The 18,008-nt window shown below is 55.8% G+C and overlaps 2 protein-coding genes across 2 annotated transcripts in view; one reads left to right on the top strand and one right to left on the bottom strand.

Moving 5' to 3' along the window:
• Positions 1 to 1,068: 1,068 nt before the first annotated feature.
• PTPRU (protein tyrosine phosphatase receptor type U) overlaps positions 1,069 to 18,008 on the bottom strand; it is a 76,315-nt gene continuing 59,375 nt past the window's right edge. The window contains exons 27-30 of the mRNA XM_064471567.1: positions 11,798 to 11,923; positions 9,010 to 9,167; positions 7,782 to 7,917; positions 1,069 to 4,246 (exon numbers count right to left, since the gene is read on the bottom strand). Of these exons, the coding sequence (XP_064327637.1) occupies positions 4,184 to 4,246; positions 7,782 to 7,917; positions 9,010 to 9,167; positions 11,798 to 11,923 (483 nt within the window). The 3' untranslated portion in view covers positions 1,069 to 4,183. The remainder of the gene's footprint in view (positions 4,247 to 7,781; positions 7,918 to 9,009; positions 9,168 to 11,797; positions 11,924 to 18,008) is intronic.
• Positions 14,628 to 17,249, top strand: LOC135316812 (heat shock transcription factor, X-linked-like). The gene is made up of 2 exons (XM_064471568.1): positions 14,628 to 15,833; positions 16,493 to 17,249. The coding sequence occupies exons 1-2, from the start codon at positions 15,315 to 15,317 to the stop codon at positions 16,997 to 16,999; spliced, it is 1,026 nt and encodes a 341-aa protein (XP_064327638.1). The 5' UTR covers positions 14,628 to 15,314; the 3' UTR covers positions 17,000 to 17,249.

Raw genomic sequence — 18,008 nt, 5'->3', positions numbered from 1 at the left:
TCCAGTTTGATTTGGTTTCAGGCTTGTTTTTTACACACAGTCACCACCACGGATAGCAAGCGGGCAGGGAAAGGAATAAGCAGCAGCAGGATGGCCTGGGGGCTACAGCTTTGCTGGGAGACTGGAGCCCCTCGCCGAGCAGGGGACATCAGCCCACTGCAGCCCCCCACACCGCGGGCACAGGAGGTTGCAGGGCTGCAGGGGCCAGCCCAGCTTGTGCCCCCGGCGCCCCGGGAACTGCCACTGCTCGAGGCCACCCTGCCCTCCAGGACAGCACCGCCGGGCTGGGGGACAATGGGCTCACCCCCAGGGACGCCCCTGCCAAGGGCTGACCCCGCAGGCCAGAGGTGACGGGCACACCCAGAGCCCTTCCCAAGTGCAGCTCCTGATTTTAATTTGCATTATCCCCCTCTTTATTAGTTATTGGTAAAATGTAATTACCGCATCCTTCACAAACCTTAATTAAAGATGAAAAACGGTCCTGACAAATCAATTAGATTTTTTTCCCCCCCCTTGGTCTCCATTAAATTAAGACTCAAGTGTTACTGGTAGTGTTTAATATCACAACAGATTAAAGTGAAGGCTGCTTTGTAATAAATAAATCATTGAAGACAATGCAGGATCTTTCTTCTCCAGAAGGCTTTTCTTACAATAGGGTTTCATTTTCCAGCTGGAAAACGCACTTTTTCCTCTGTAACACCTCTTCCAGCAACAGAAAACTTGCATCAGAAGCGTTGCAAGAAGTTGTGGGCACCCAGGTTGGCTGGCAGATCTTGCCCAGTCCAACCGTGCCGCTGTTAGGAGGAAACACACAGCAAAGCCCTGCAGGCACAAGGCAACACAGCCTCCTCTGCGCGGTGATGGGCAAACACGACTCCTCTGTGCCGCGAAGGTTTTGCAAGTCCTGGAATTTAACGCTGCAAATGTGCTCCCCCAAAATACCCTGAAAAGCAAGATACGGCCGATATGGAGGTGTTTTCTACAAGCTGCCTGGTGGGTACCTGCATCGGGGCTCGCTGCATCACAGCTCCCGGACCGGAGCCAGCGAAAGAAATCCAGAGGCCATCACAAATTTGGAACATTTATTTATGCAACTGATTTTCTTAAAAGGAAAGAAAGCAAATAATAATAAAAAAACAGTTCACAACAGCTGGATGTGTGTGGTACAATCCACATCGGACACGTTCCTCCTTCGCCATCCCTCCCTCGGTCCCACCACACCGTCCCCCTCCAGGGTGGAGCCGCCTCGTGGTACCAGTCCTTTTGGCAGCAGCTCTTGGGTGCTGCCAGCTTTTGGGGTCACTTTTTCTCACACAGACAAAATCGTTCCAATTTGCTGTTCTTCTCCAGTTTTAATATTTTTTTTCCTTTTTTTGTCGTTGTTTTGTTTTTATTAAAAAGAAAAAAAAGCACCACTCCAATCTGTAATACCAATAAACATTATCCATCTTAAGAACAGTATTTATATTTTTATATATATATTTCTATATATATTTCTATGTACAGTATGTCCTTGCCTCATGTCATACGAGCGTCTCAGTAGGAGTTGGAGATTGGTTGGTTTTTACAGCACTTTGATTTCAAAGTCTGCCCTTCAGAAGAGATGCCCTAAAAACCCAGAGACAGCCAGCAAGAAGATATAAAATAAAAAAAAAACAAACAAAAACCCCTCACTTTTAAAACATATATACAACTCCTCTAGTCTCTGGGGTCTCATTAGGACTACATGGGGTTTCAATTTTCTTTCTTTTTTTCCTTTTTTTTTCTTTCTGGCAACACTTTACCTGCAAAGCACCGGGGGATGCTCCCTCCCTCTGCACCGGAGGGAGGATGCAGGTGGCCCAGGCTCCCGGAGGGTCTGCGATGAAGCAGCATCATCTCTCCAGCCCCCAGGCACTGGGGCTGAATGGTGCCACCAACATCCATCCCCAGGCATTTCAGAGGTTCAGCTCAACCATTTTCATCCCAAACCAAACAATTTCTGCACCCTGGCACCACCCTGCACCCACCACACAGCGCCTTCCCCATGGCATCCTGGGGCAGCACGGACACGTCTACGGAGAGATGGGGATTGGGAAAAGGACACTAATTTATTCCAAGTCAAGGCTTGAGATGCGAGTACTGGTGTTACCAGGTACCAGACCGCTTTGCAGGGTCTGGTGGGGTAAAAAGACTCTGCAGTCACGAGATAGCATGGGCGCACGGCAGGGTTAGATGGCAGGGATAGAAAGAAGGGGAATAATGTGGTATAGCCCTTGGAATAAGTTATTGTCAGGCCGTGTGAATTATTCAGCAAGTACGCAGGAACACCAAGTGTCTGGGCAAAACCCTCCGATGCTGCTGAAACCTCATCACCACCCCTGGGTATCTGGAAGGCAGCGGGTGGGACATCCTCCAAGGTGGAGAGAGGGCAGAGATTTAGCTTGTTGTTCTCTTCCACCCTTGGAAGATAGATGGAAATATCTCCTGGGTTTGCTCATCCAGGGCGCAGCTGTTTCGGCTCTGTGGCCCTCGAGCTGCAGAAAGGTCCAGCCAAATGGCATCTTCCAAAGCTCTGAGTCATGGCATGGATCTAAATGAAACTCCCCAGGGAGAGGGATGCCCAGCCTCTGGGCAGGCAAGGTCGGAAGCTTCCCCTGTCCTGGGGAGATGGGGCTGAAGGATGGGGAGATGAAGGATGGGAGGGGATGAAGGATGGGGCTGCCCACGTGCAACCTCCAGCTTATGGAGGACAGTTTCTCATCTGTTCTGCTCCGTGCCCCCCAAAAAACGACTGTGAAGGGTTCTGCCTGGCCCTCAAGACAGAAACAACCTCCCTTCAGTTCCTCAAGTCTCTGAGGCAGCTCCCAGACCTGCATCCCTCTGGTTGCACCTTCTCCAGGCCATTTGCAGGGAGAGAAAACCCTGACCACAGCTTGATTACAACCAGGCTCTCCCCCGTATGCAGAAAGCCCTGCCTGTAATTACAACAATATCAGACAGAAAAAGTGACATCTCACACCTGACCAGAGCAGGATGAAGCCAAAAAGTATCAGGCACCTTCAATCACCATTCACATACGTTTGGCCCCAGGTGGCACTGGGGGTGTGGGGACCTCCCCATGCCCAGCCCCAAAACACTGCCACGGCTCAGAGCTTCAGCACAGCTCACCCCACAGCAACGGCACCACCAAACCCAACCGTCCCGCTTCACCAACCCCACCAAAAGCCAAGCAGCATCGATGGGCAACTGCCTGGGGCAGGCGTTCGGGATGGACCCAAGCTCTGAGGATTTTGTTTCTGGGCACCAAAGGTGTGTCACATGCAGCGATTCACTAGGAAAGGGTTAAAAATGGCCCCGGGGGCTGGTCCCTTTTGGTCAGCCTAGGAGGAATTAATTTGCTCCAGATGGAGAAAATGGTGCAGAGACAGAGGGGAACCATCACTTGAAAAGCTTTGCAAAGGTGCCAGGAGGGGTCCGGGTCAGTCCCTGCAGAGGGACATCACATGCCCGGTGCCCTCCACATCCCACCACCATCCCACGTCCCCGCGCTGTCCAGGGCTGGACACACAAAGGGTTGCAACTCACAGAACTAAAAAAAGCGAAGATCAAATTGATGGTGCAACGGGCAGAAACTCAAGAGCTCCTCTCCAGGGTCTTTGCTCCGGCTCAGAGTGTGGCCCCACCAAGGGCAAAACCTGCCAGCAGCCGTCTGGGCTCCTCAGAACAGCAGCTTCGATTCCACACACACAATTAAAAAAGCAACATCTCTTCTCCAAATATCCATCCTTCCCTGCTGGGAAACAGCCTCGGTTCCTTCTGTCCACCTCCTCCCCTCCCTGGCCTCCTCTCCAGCTGCTTTAGAGATGCCCAGGCAGCACCGCAGGGCCACGGCCTGCACACACCGACGCCACGACCGTGACTCCAAGTGATGCCGGGACAGGACGAGTCGTGGCATCCAGCCCCCAGCCGCTCGGATGTGCTTGGGGCAGGAAGAAAAGATGGAGAGCAGAGGATGAAGATGGGGACCCACCAACACGTCCCCACGTCCTGTCGTTTTTTTGTCTTGATCTGATGGGTTTTCTCGTCGGGTCCTTTGCTGTTTCCCCTCCTCACCTTCAGCACTAACACAACGTCCAAGTGCGAAACGCACGGTTGGCACGACCCCTGCGTAAGCCCTTGCCGCAGCTCCCCTGGCGAGGTGCTATCTGGTCTCCAGGGACTCCAGATATTCCAGTGCTATGTCGTAGCAGAAATGATACTGCTCCTGTTTGGAGAGAGAAAAGAGGGTGTTACGATCCCAAGCAAACTATTTCCCAAAGCTTTTCAAGTCAAAATAAGTTTCAACAGCCCCAAGGACAAGCCTGTGAGGGGTTCTATGGGATGACCACACAGGTCAGCCCTCGCTGAGGGCTGCGTCCCTCTCCTGTCCCCTGTGACAGTCCTGCTGAAGCAACAGCCGGCAGGAACTCTGCTCTTGGCAAACAGCCCTTGCTGGGGAAGGGGACGAGCCATTCCGCCGGTCCAAACACACTGCACGCACCGCATTTCCAGCATTTCAGGGGCGCACGGCACCTTCGCCTCCCCCGAAGGACAGACAAGGACTGCGACGTCCTGCTACCGTGAAAATACAGTTTATTCACTACAACCAGGGTACAAACCAGGCAGCACCAGTGCGGGGCTCCACCGACCAGCCTCTCCCACAGAACCCCCATGACCGCTGCAGAGGTTGACATCTGTCAATCAGATGGTGGCAGAACTGATGGGGTCTGGGGTCAGAGGTGTCCGAAATAAAACCACGGGCATGAAATCGAGGGGTGTTTTTATTTTTTAGTTCAGCGGAGGCTGCAAATGGGCAGCATGCCCAGGTGAGTGCCATGGCCTTGCTGCACCCATTGTCCAGAGACACCCTGCCCCAGCTGCCAGGACGTTTCTCATCACAAATTCTCCTGCTGCAGATAAAAATTTGCCATTTTCCACCCCTGGCAGGGTTTTGGTCTGGGTGTTTGCTTTGCGTGGGGGGAGAGGCACGAAGGGAAGTCCCAGGAGCTTTCACTTCCAAAAATCCAAATTTTCCAAGGGAAACACCAAATAAATGAGCATTTTGGTGCTGAGGTCAAAGTCTGACCCGCCTGCAATGGCTGGGCCAGAGCCAAGGGGTGCGAGCAGGAAAGCTCCTCTCTGAGCCTGTGGCGAGACCGGGCTCACTCTCCCATTCTTTCCCTTTCCCAAGACAGCTATGGATGGTGTCAGCATCTTCCCACCCTTTGCTCTCCCCCGTAGCTCGTCCCCAGCTGCATGAAGGGAAAGCCCAACATGGCTGGCTCCTAGTTTTAGAGAAAAAATCACTGAAATTGGGCTTGTGAAGGCAGTCTCATCCATTCTTTACGTGACCTGTTCTTGTGCTGTCCTGCCCTCGTACAAGTCACAGAACAAAGAACCATAGAAGCGCTAAGGTTGGAAAAGGCCTCTAGGATCATCAAGTCCAACCACCAACCCAGCACCCCCATGTCTCCTAAACCATGTCCCCAAGTGCCACGTCTACATGTTTTTGGAACCCCCCCAGGGACGGTGACCCCCCACCTCTCTGGGCAGCCTGTGCCAGGGCCTGACCGCTCTGGCAGGGAAGACATTTTCCCTCATCTCCAACCTAAACCTCCCCTGACGCAGCCTGAGGCCGTTCCCTCTCACCTGTCACTGGTGACTTGGGAGCAGAGACCGACCCCCCCTCACTCCAGCCCCTCTCAGGCAGCTGCAGAGAGCGAGAAGGGCTCCCCTCAGCCCCCCCTTCTCCAGGCTAAACCCCCCCAGCCCCCTCAGCCGCCCCCCAGCACACTTGTGCTCCAGACCCTGCCCCAGCCCCGCTGCCCTTCTCTGGACACGCTCCAGCCCCTCCAGGCCCTTCTTGTCCCGAGGGGCCCAAACCTGAGCCCAGCATTCGAGGTGGGGCCTCCCCAGTGCCGAGCACAGGGGCCCCATCCCTGCCCGGCCCCTGCTGGCCACACCAGTGCTGACACAAGCCCGGGGGCTGGTGGCCTCCTTGGCCACCCGGGCACTGCTGGCTCATGCCCAGCCGGCTGTCAGCCAGCACCCCCAGGGCCTTCTCCGCCGGGCACTTCCCAGCCCCTCTGCCCCAGGCCTGGGGCGCTGCCTGGGGTTGGTGTGACCCAAGGGCAGGGCCCGGCACTGGGCCTTGTTAAACCTCACACAACTGGCCTCGGCCCATGGATCCAGCCTGTCCGGGTCCCTCTGCAGAGCCCTCCTGCCCTCGAGCAGATCGACACTCCCACCCAACTTGGTGTTGTTTGCAAACTCACCGAGGGCACCCTCGATGCCCTCATCCAGAGGGGATCCAAGCTGGACCTTGGAAGTGCCCACCCCCATGAGATGGTTCCTCCTTCAAGCATCCAACAAGCAAAACCAGATAGAGTCAGGGAAAAAAAAAACCAAAATCAGGTTTCTGATGCCGCTGTGAGCACTGGGACATTGTGGGAGCATTCAAGTGTGACAGCAGGGAGGGAAAGGGGACAGCTCATCTCCCGAAATCCTCATCGGCAGCTTGAGCACCGGCACGAAAATCCTGTTATCCCCCGCGCGGGTGGGCAGCTGCTCGGAGAGCCCAGGTGGGAGCAGGCATCAGGGGAGAAGGGCTTCAAAGCGAGGAGGCTGCGACAAATTAGATTAAAAGCACATAATGCTTTTTGGATTAAGAAAAGGGATTGTTTCCATCTATCATCATATAAAAATAAACCCCACAGGCAAACAGAGGGGGAAGATGCTCAGGCAGCAGGAAACTGCTACGCGCCGCTGCTCTCCGCTGGGCTGCAGCTCTTTACACCGGGCGAGGATCCGACCTCCCAGTGACTCCAGTAGATTGGGATTCCCAGAATAGACGGTTCAGGTTCATTTGAGGCTGGAGGACGCTCATGTCCTGATGTGAAATGTTGCCTTTTTTTAATACCTTTGCAATTTAGCCCAATGGGTCTGGTGCCTTCATGCTTGTCACATCATCTTTTCATTATCTCCATCCCTCCCTCTGCTCCCCGTCCCCTCCCTCACCTTCTCCTCCACTTCAATTCCTAATGCAAATCACATCCCCTCCTCGAAACCATTTCATTTTGCAAGTTAGGGATTTTATAGTCTAAACAGGGTAAACATTTCCAGCTGACTTGCTTTTAAAACACCACTAGGCACCTGGATTCCTCCACCACGGGGACAGACACGCACCTGCTCCCTCCCCTGTCCTGTTATCGAGGGCCTGAAGTAGGGCACAGGCTTTTTACCCTGACCCGCTGCCACCTCCAGCCTCCCCGTCATGAAACATGGCTCCATCGCTGCCCCCAGCAGCTTGTCCACCAACTAATTTCACTCAAAACACCATTCCCTTTTGCATTTCCAACAGGAATTTGTCTGACTCCAACCTCAGAGCTGCTCCTGGCACCGCAAACCCTCCGAAAAACCGCAATTACATCCCATGAATTAATGTGGACCTGCCTTACTACTCCTGGGAAGGATTTCCGACAAGCCCAACATCAACGCCCAGGACGTGTTGGCATGGCAAGATGAAGGCTCCTTTCAAGAGCTGCCTCACCTCCCTGTCCACCCCAGCCCCCGGCACGGTGCTGGCACACTCACCAAGACATGCTCTGCAGGAGGCTGCCCGTAATACTAATCAGATTTTGGGATGGGAAAGGAGGTTTTTTGGGAGGTGAGCATGTGCCAGCACCTCGCCTGCCTGCTGGAGGAATGCACGGGGATCAGCAGCTGGGGTGGACGCCACGCCGGTGGTGTCTGGTGCTTACCAAGGTCTCTACCATATTTGGCTTGTAGTTGCGGAGGGTCTTTGCAGCATAGAAAACATCTGCCATGTTGTGACACTTGATCATCTCCAGGATCATGGTGGAGGCACAGAAGGTGCCACTCCGGCCACCTCCGTTCCTGGTGGGAAAAACACATGCATTGGTGGTGAGAAGATGGCTTTAGAGCTCCTCCCTGCTCCCTCTAATTCCCCCTTTCTCTATCCATTCCAGGAGATGTCCCAGAGCAGGGGCTTATACCCCGCAGTCCCTCCAAACTGGGGTTCCCGAACCAGACCCATGTGGTGGCAGGAGCTGTGATCCTGCCCTCCAGTCCTCAAAAGAGCCACAACACAGCATGAAAACACCTTTTTGGACCATCAGGGCTGGATCTTGGACATGTGGGCTCAGTTTCCAGCCCTGCCATGGTCCGATTCCTCACGTGACCTTGGGGAAGCCACTGTGTCCTTCTACTACCCTCTTCCCATCCGCAGGGTGACCCTGGGCTGTTGACCTGTTGGGTAGTGCTGGCTGGGGGAACCATCCCACATTTCACCCAGCGCACAGCTCGCTGGGTACCTCCCCAAATCCTGGGCTGAAACCATCCCACACCACCACATCTGATCTCCGGCAGCAAAGGGGAGCGGGGAGAGGAAGACAGAACATGATGCCACTGTTTTATAAAGCATGTCCTCAAATTATCCTTCGGCTAATGAAAATGGACGAGGCTGTAATTAATTTTTGATTAAAGGCTCGCCTGCTGTCTCTACGAATCTGCGAACGTGCTAAGTCCCATCCAGGGAGAGCACACATGGGTGTTTGTGTGAGCCAAACCCAGCTGGGAGGAGAGAGCATGTCCACCTCGATGAGAAGCAGGCAGTGGGAGCTGCACAGCTCCTGCCACGTCCCTTTGGAGCCGGTTACATGCACGGGACGTGGTGACAGGGCTGGGACCTCTGCCGAGCCCCACCGCAAGGCAGGGGACCGGCGTGAACAGCGGCGCTGCTGCTAGCAGGCGTCACTCCCGCTGAGCATCCATCTCATGGAGAAGATTTGACATGGTGATCGCAAAGTGCCTCACCCAAAACTCATGTTGTGGGAGAGATAGCACCATCTGGGGACAATGTCACACCGGTGAGACCTTTTTAGAGGATTTCCAGGCAGAACAGTGGACATGTGAGCTGGTGGCATCTCCCCCCACACCAGAGCCCACTCCTCGCCAGCTGACACTCACAGGCAGTGCACCACGGTCCTGCCATCGCCACTCTCCTTCTGCCACCTCTCCACTTGGGCCAGGAGGTGCAGGAAGGACTTCTTGGAGTCTGGGATGTCTCGGTACGCGGACCACCGCAGGTACTGGAAATGCCGGACCATCAGGTGCCCCTCCTGCAACTAGAAAAAGCAAACCTCATCAGCTTGAACCCAAGGGCTGCCCTCATTTGTCTCCACTGGAGGTTTGATGGAGGGCAAGAGGGCTTTGTCATGCATTAACAGTAGTGGAAGAGCAGAAATCCCTTTCCTGGTGCTATTAGATGGATGGTTCAGCCCTCTCCTCCACAGCTCACACTGGTCCCACCACCCCATTCCACCTGAGGGAAGCTCTGCTGACACAGTTTATGGTAACTCACAGCATCTCAGACCGTCTGTGTGCCTCACAAAACCTGTCACCAGACGCCTGAGCCTCCCCAAGGCTTCTCCATCACACCCTTGTCTTGCCTGCAGAAGATCCCAGGGGACGTGTTTTGTTGTGCTCACTGTAAACCAGAAGCTGCCACCCACGGAGGCGGGGAGCAGTGGAAGTGTGCCTTAATACCCTGGTAATCTGGTTAGTTTTGAAATCTAATCTGGTTAGCAGGCTGCAGGAGAAAGATTACATCCGCAAAGCTTTTGCAGGCAGATGTGGAGCTCTTGCTCAGAAGTACTTGGGGCATCAGGAGTACCTGAGGGGTGAAACCACGGGTCAGGCACTCCCAGCCACATCTGGGGGCTCAGCAGCACACGTGTGGAGAGCACGCATCAGAGGAGAACAGGGGGATCAGACACAGATGGGGGGTTCCCCAGATCTGGCAGACTCCATCCACCTGATTTCAGATCCGTGATGCAGAGGACAAGCACCAGACCGCTCCAACCAGCAAGACCGGGTATTCCTGCAGCTCTGTAGGGACCCCCCCAACCTGGGAGGTGGGTGTCAGGGGCATTTGGTGCCCACTCCAACCAGCACACCCCAAATGCCACGGGGCTTTTCTGAACCTTTTCAGGAGCTCCGATGTGGGTTGGCGACATGGCTGGGATGGGATGACCTCCCTAGGCTCAAGCTTTCGCTTCCAGCTGGAATCCAGGAAGGCAGAGGGGGAAGATGAAACAAGTGAGTGGAGTTAAAACAGGAGAAAACTCCTCTGACAGCCCAGGAAGGAAAGTTCTGGGATCTGTTTTGAAGCTCAGATGAAAGCTCTGTCTGGCTCTGGAGGACTTGTGACGCCCCCCAACACCCAGCTCCCCTCCAGCCAGCAAGGCTTGGCAAGAAGCAGCTCCGTGCGCTTACCAGTATTCCTCCAGCGATCTGCTCACTGGGGAAATCTCTTCTTAGATCCAGAGATTTCAGTCACGTTGCATTTTAATTTAGCATGGGGTATTTTCTACCACCTGACAGCAAAGCACATTTGGTGAATGTTTTTGTGCTGACACCCAGGAAATGCCAGATGCTCCCATGGGGAGCGCGAACCAAAACCCTCGTGTTAAGAGTCCAGATAATCGGGATTTCTCTTCTGACCCAGCTCCCATGCTGAAGCACCCTTCCCAGCCAGGCTGTCAGCCAAGCCGCGTGCTCCCTAATTCCCATCTGCCTGATGACCTCCACTGGAGCATCAGCCTCAGCCTCTTGGCAACCCTCGGGAGATTGAAAGGCCTCAAGGATGCCACCTCTTCATAGCCAGCTTTTGTAGTTAAATCAGCTTTTTTTTTCCACGTACAGTTCTGCACCCATGGGGCTGCTCATTGCAGTCCCTGTCCCTGCTGAATATCACTGCGTTTCTCATTTAAAGGCAAGCTGAACCTGCCAAGTGTCGATGCAACAAGGACAACAAGTGAAAACATGCAGATCTTCCCACCCTGCAGGAAGAGGGCTCTGCTCATCCCAGGGAAGCTGCCGTGCCCATGCAGTGACTCTCCATCCTGTGGTATATGCATGGCAAGGCAGAGATGGACCTCCAGGCAAGATGAGAAAGGTCTTCCTACAGAGTTATCTAAAATCTTGCAAGGAGCTATGAACTCCAGAAAGGTTGGATGGAGCCAGTGGCATTTTGACGGGCTCCTCTCTGACAGACGGGAGCTGTGCCTGCATCCTCTGGAAGAGCTGGATTAGGCTGAAAACAACACCAGGATCTGCAGCATCATTCAGTTAGTTTATATGCAGAATTATCTGGCCAGGCAATGCCGAGCTCTAGGACTACGTGGCCTCACTTGATATGTCATCCTTCTGCTCTCCAAATGAGGTCTTCACCCATGGAAAGAAGCTCTTAGCGATGCCGCAGCCCTTCTCCAAAGCAGCAGCTAACAAAGTGATCGACCCCCTGCACACAAGCTCACCCAGGCCGGATCTCTACACCAGGAGATGCCTGGGGGGCTCCCGGGCACACACACAGACACGCACAAAGCCCGGGGGGCTCCCGGGCACACACACAGACACGCGCAAAGCCCGGGGGGCTCCCGGGCACACACACAGACACGCGCAAAGCCCGGGGGGCTCCCGGGCACACACACAGACACGCGCAAAGCCCGGGGGGCTCCCGGGCACACACACAGACACGCGCAAAGCCCGGGGGGCTCCCGGGCACACACAGAGACACGCGCAAAGCCTGGGAGCCCCCCGGGCACACACAGAGACACGCACAAAGCCTGGGGGGCTCCCGGGCACACACAGAGACACGCGCAAAGCCCGGGGGGCACCCGGGCACACACACAGACATGCACAAAGCCCCCCCGTCCACCCTTGGCTCGCATGGAGCCAGAGGAGAGAGACTCACCCGTGTGATGTTCTGGACTCGGAAGAGACGGGACACAATGTCCTCATCCGCCGCTCCAGAGACATACTCCACCTCCATCGGGCCGTAGTGCTGGAGCCCCGGCTCAGGCCAGTACTGCAGACAGGGCTGTGGAGAGAAGAGGCACAACTCGTGGTGTCCAGGGACACGCACTGGGATGTGGGAAAGGGCATCATGCATCACAGGCAATGTCTAGTGGAATGGAGTGGTTGGTGGTAGACCCTGAGAGGGGTGGCTGGTACAGGGGGTTGGGCCCCCAGATGGGAAGCTGGACCGAGGGACTTACTCAGGGGCCACGGCACATTGCCAGGTGGCCTCAGCTTGTTAAGGGATCAAAGCTGAATGGTCAGGTCCACCCCTTAGCACCCACATAGCCCTCTCCTGCTGCACAAACCCACCAGCTGATGCTGCCAGCAGTGGGCTTTGGTGGTCCAGAAGGCGGCAGGATGGCCCCTGCCTCAGTCCCAGCAAGCACAGGGCTGGGCTGCTCCAAGCCTGCTTTAAAACCCCACCGGCTTCAGAAGCAGCTCCGCCATCAGAAGCAACACAACGCGGGATGACAGTCCCCCTTGCCCCATGGCCAAGACACGGCTCCACGTCGAAGCGATCCCAGCTTGCAGCTCTGGTAAGGGCTGGGGAGCAGCTCCTGCTCCCCGCCACATGTCCAGCACGGCACTGATGGATGGCTCAGTCCAAGAGTCAAGGATGTGAATGTTTTCACACCGTGACAGCTGGGAAACCAGCATCGACACAAAATATATGATGTTTGTCACCACACTTTAACAGGGCATTTAGCATTTCAGGCCATCTAACGGCTTGGGCCTAACTGCATGGCAAACGTGTTTGAGAAATAATTGGTTATTAATAGGGGCTATAAATCTCCAAGATCTCTAAGCCTTCTGGACTCAGAGCTATAATTTGGATATTAAAACTTCCTTCGGCAAGACGTAGTTCAAGTGAGGGATATACCCTCTAAGTCACCTTTCAGAGCTGCCTGCTGTAAAGGTTGATTTATTACCTGTTGGTCCTAAACTGGTAAACATTTAAGATCCAGCTAAATATTGTAACACAGACATCCCTGAAGAATAGATGTCCAGAGAGAGAGAGGCAGGGCTGAATAATGAAGAAAAATGGCAGAGTCCCCATCAGACAGAGCTGGGGGACAGCGGCCTCTGCAGGGGACGGGGACCTGGGGGACGATGGCACAGGGGCGGGCAGCTCCTGTGAGGCTGTAGGTCATTTCTGGACCGTGGAATAAAAGAACCGGTTGACAGAGAGAAATAAAATCGGTTTTCCTGCCTCCTTACCTGCCATGGTCCACTGCAGCTGGGTTCAGCTTATAGCTGATGTTGGTGCTGCAGATGGGAGGTGGTGGATGGTCACTGTGAAGGGACAGTAAGATGGTGGCACTGCTGCAGCACTGGGTTTTCAAAGGGGCACTTGGTCCCTGGCAGGTATCTCAGCGCATGCAAGGGTAAATGTGAATCAAGGTGAAAAATGCACGCAGAAGCATCAGTCACCCTCCCCCAGGTGGACCTGCCAACTACTCGGGCAACCTTGCCAGGGCAACAAAGCTGCTCTGCTCCATAGCCACACTTGCAGCCAAAGCCCTTCCACACTCCAGGCTCCAGCACCCCTCTGCACACAGAGGGAAGCCAGGCAGGGCCGTCCCGTGGGGAGCAAAGCCCACAGTGCTCACAGCACCGCTGCTGCCAGCCAGGGCTCGATGCAGCAGCGTGCCCAGCCCCATCCTCGCACCGGGACCGGAGAGCCTGCCCGCCCAGCCCAGAGCCACCCTTGGGTGCTGGCTCTGCACCGACACCCTCCCCTCTGGACTCACAGAGGCCCAGAGATGCAACAGCCAAGACAACAACTTGCTTCTCAGATTTTCAATTGAAAACACTCTTCATGGCTCTGTGTTGCTCTCGTCCGGTTCACATCATTGATGACTGCCAACGCTCCAATCTGTCTAGATCCCTCTGCAAGGCCTCTCGTCCCTCAAGACAGTCAACAGCACCTCCCATTTGGTAGCATCAGCAAACTTGCTAACGGTGCATTCAACTCCTGCACCCCGACCACTGACGCACACACTGAGCAGAACCGCTCCCACGACTGAGCCCCCAGGAGCACCGCTGGTCACCGGTCCCCAGCCACACGTAGCCTCACTCACGACGACCCTTGGAGCCCTGCCACCCAGCCAGTTCTTCGCCCACCGCACCCTGTACCTGCTCGGCTCACATTTGGACAACTTGTCCAGAAGGACGCTTGTGAGATCCAGAAAAGCTGCAGCCACCGCCTTCCCTTCATCCACCACGAGAGTCACCTTATCATAGAAGGACAGCAAACCAGTTAAACAGCACTTTCCCTCGGTGAACCCATCTTGACACTGCTTGGTGACTGCGTTGTTCTTTAAACGCCTTTCAACAGCACCCAGAATGACCCTCTCCATCATTCTTCCAGGTACTGAGGTCAGACTAACAGCTCTGCAGTTTCCCGGCTCTACCCTCACACCCTTCTTGTGGATGGGAATAAAACTGGCCACCTCCCACTCAGCAGGGACCTCCCCAGACTGTGGCAGATGGTCGAGAGGGGTCCTGCCATAACATCCACCGGCTCATCAGGTACTCTGGGGTGAAGCCCATCAGGCCCCCCCGACACTGAGCAATATTCAGCTGATGCATCTGGTCCCTCACAATTTCACTATCCACAAGTGGAAAGTCACTCTTCCCGCCGTTGTCCGCCTCTGACTCAGAGGTGGTTCATAGCTTGACAAAAGGGTGAGAGAACATCGCTGAGGTTCCTCGTTTGGGTTCTAAAGGTTCTACAGCAAAGAAAAGCAGAGGAGCCCAACCCAAGAAAAGAGCAGGGCGCAGGGCACAACTTTATTTCACTGCCAAGATGCATTTAGGTATCGTTTCACATGTAGTTCATCCTGTGGAGCAGCACGGAGAGCCTGCTGAAAGCTGGGAGCATCCCCAGGGTACATGGACAGCCACGACAGAAGCAGCGCTGCTGAAATCCCAGAGCGGGGCTTATCCCATAGAAGAGGGTACGGGCATTTCTGCACAGGGGGAAGGCGCCCAAGGGAAAAACTTCAGGTCTGGGGCACTTGGATGCCCAGCGCTGCAGCCGTCCCCATCCATCCCTGGGCACCACCTCCCAGGGCCCACGGGACGCAGCACTGCCCTAGCAGGGCATTCCCACTGCACACGCAGTCGATTCACTTCTCGGCTCAAAACTGCTCTCCCCATGAGAAGAAAACAGGGCTTTTCAGCAGTTCCTTCTCTCCTCCGCTTCCTGTTGCCGGGACGCAGGTGCCACGCTCTGATGTCACCGAGATGCAGCACAGGCGTCACCGTGAGGACAGAGAACTTCCCCTGGCGCTGCCCAGGCCGCCGCACCACGGCGTTCGTCCCGCTGACCGGCAGCACCGGCCCTGGCTGGCCGGGGAAAGGGCCAGGCGGGAAGTTGCAGCCAAGCTGTGAACAAAGCCGTTGAAATGGAGCCGCCTTCACCAGCGGCATCCCGGGCTTCCGACCCGCAGGAGCCCGACTCGCGGGCGGGTTCAGCTTCTCCTGACCACGCGCGAGGTGACACGGGAACACCCTGGGATGCTGCCACCGGACCCCTCGCAGAAGACGGCGCCTGTCAAGGTTTGCCTGATGAATCCCGGGCCGCCATCATCCCCCGCTATTTCTCAAAGGAGGTCTCTGCCAAGAGCAACCAGTTTGCAGCCTCCCTGTTCATCAAGAAACTCTGGAAGATCGTCGGCAGCCATCGCTTCCGCTCAGTCTGGTGGGGCGACAGCGGGAACTGGGTCGTGATCGCGGAGAGACTCTTCAGAAGGGAAGTGCTGGGGAGGAGGGGACCCCTGAGGCTCTTTGAAACCGACTCCATGAGAGGCTTCCTTCTCCAGCTTAACCTCCACGGCTTCTGCAAAATGGAAGCGGATTCTCCCGTATCTGTCTCCACTGAGGAGCTGCGAGCAGCAGCAGCGGCAGGTTCTGATCTGGGCAAGGTACGTCGCTTCCACCGCACGCGGAAGAGCCCTCAGGACTATGGGCAGGAGGGTGACGTTCAGATAAAATAAGCCCTTACAAGAGAGGAGATGGGGATGGGAGCAAACGGGCTGATTTCCTCGCGCGGGTCATCCTCAGGAATTCTCGATGCACCATTGCGGAGGAGCAGAAATGCTGACAACACAGAGTTTGGTCATTTCTGCTTACTCTGAATCGGTGAAACGGAAAGACCGTCCCATCGTATCGCGCTTTTCTTGTGCTTGCTCTGTATCTGGCTGCGTCTAAACTTTAAATCTTCTTGTGGCACCTGCTGGACGCCAGAAAGACACACGTCAGCATCAGCACTGTTGCCAACGTGTCCGCTCCATGCTGAGGTGCCTGAAAACTAGTGGTATTTGGGTTTCTCCATCCATTTTTAGGCTTTTTAATACCCTACACTCCTCTGTTCCCAGTTGCCGAAAACACAAGGGTGGTTAGTACTTAACTAAATGCAAAACCCAACATTTTTTTCAGCTGAAACTTGAGGTTCAAAATGCCCCAGAGAGCCCTTTTTAATGCCCATGTCTGTCTCTTCTGATGCAGACGCTTAGTTCTCGCATTTCTGCCCTCCTCCTCCTTGGGACGATGGCAACTAACTCCCCTCCTTTGCATTTTGTAGCTGCTCTTCTACTACAGCCCCTTTGTCAGGAGGGATTACCCCAACCTCCTCAGGTTGTGCGCGCAAAGTGCTGCGGAAAGAGAGCGAGCCCCAGCTGCACCCCCGCGGGGCCCCAGGGCGAGGGAAGAGCACCCGAGGAGACGACGACCTGATGCCCGGCTGGCGGTAGGAGCGGAGGAGGCAGCGAACACCACGCACACAGCTGCAAGCCCCGGCTCCGCACCGACCGAGCCGCGGGCTGACACAGCCGCCCACGCGGGCAGTGCCGCTCCCTCCCCACCAAAGCGGCGCCGCGGCCACAGCCCCGCTGGCAGCCGGGAGGCGGCTCCCGCTCCACCGCGGCTTCTCCACACGCTGTCGCACCTCCTGCCCCGGACAGTCCCCTCGCGCCAGCCGTGGCGCTCCCCGCCTTTCCACCTGGGCAGACAGATCCAGCTGCTGCGCAGGGCCCCGGGGCTGGCCTGCCTCCGTCCCGCGCTCCCCGGTTTCTCACGGCCGTACCGGTAGCAGTTTTTGCCGTGCCCGGGCCAGGGCCGCCGCGTGGCCAAGCTCCAACCCACCGCCGCTGGCCAACCTGCGCCTGCGGGCCAAAGAGCGCAGCTGCCGGCGATGGCGCCGGGCCCCAGCGGGGGCTGCACCAGGAAGAGCAGAGACCTTGGGGAGCAGGTAAGCGCCGTGCAGTGGAAGTGCCTTACTACAGGGATAAGTAATGATACGCTGTTTGTTGTTCTCAGTAATAAACCTTTCCCAGCTGCCTTGTCCTGTCTCTACAGGCTCACAGTCGCCGTCTCGACGCCCGGGGCGGGGGGTTGCCTTCGGGGACATGAAGGGTTTGGCTCCAGCCCGCGAACGCCAAAGGCCCCAGGCGCCGGCCCCGCACTCAGCAAAACCCAGCAAAAGGCCAAGCTGGGGCTGATCCAGGACCTGCACCGGCACCCAGGGCCACTCAAACCAACCCAACCCCTCATGGCTCTTGGCGAGTCCGTGCCCCTTCCTCCCCCAGCTCCCCCGGTCGCAGCGGGGCTGCAGGGAGCAGACTCGGCCTTCTCCTGCCCGTCCCGCATCCCACCTGGGGATAACTACAGCATTGCAGCTGGCAAAGCCCTACATCTCTGCTGCAGGAGGCACACAGCGGGCTTACGGAGGAGCAGCCTCTCCCATCACCATTGACTAAGGCTTCCTTTAGAGAAGGGGCTTTCACCGCAGCATTTAAACACGATGCTACTTCATGATCCCCTTCCTTCCTTCCTTCCTTCCTTCCCACAGAACAGGGAATTCCAGGTTTGCCTGAGAGCAGACCTCTAACTCCTGCTGGGGAGGACGCTCCACACTTCACTGCCATTTATGCAAACACCCACAGTGCTCATGAGAAATTCCATCGCCGCTTCGTAGGTTCACAGCAAACGTGCAGCGCGACACAGCACGGCCCGATCGCGAAAAGCTTCCCTGAATTAGGTCCCGAGTCAGAGAGGTCAGTATGTGATTCTGCCTCCCGAGTTAAGCATCCGTACGCAGA

Source organism: Phalacrocorax carbo, chromosome 22 (assembly GCF_963921805.1).
Source record: "Phalacrocorax carbo chromosome 22, bPhaCar2.1, whole genome shotgun sequence".
Classification (NCBI taxonomy): Eukaryota; Metazoa; Chordata; class Aves; order Suliformes; family Phalacrocoracidae; genus Phalacrocorax; species Phalacrocorax carbo.
This window is presented reverse-complemented; position numbering and strand designations above follow the sequence as displayed.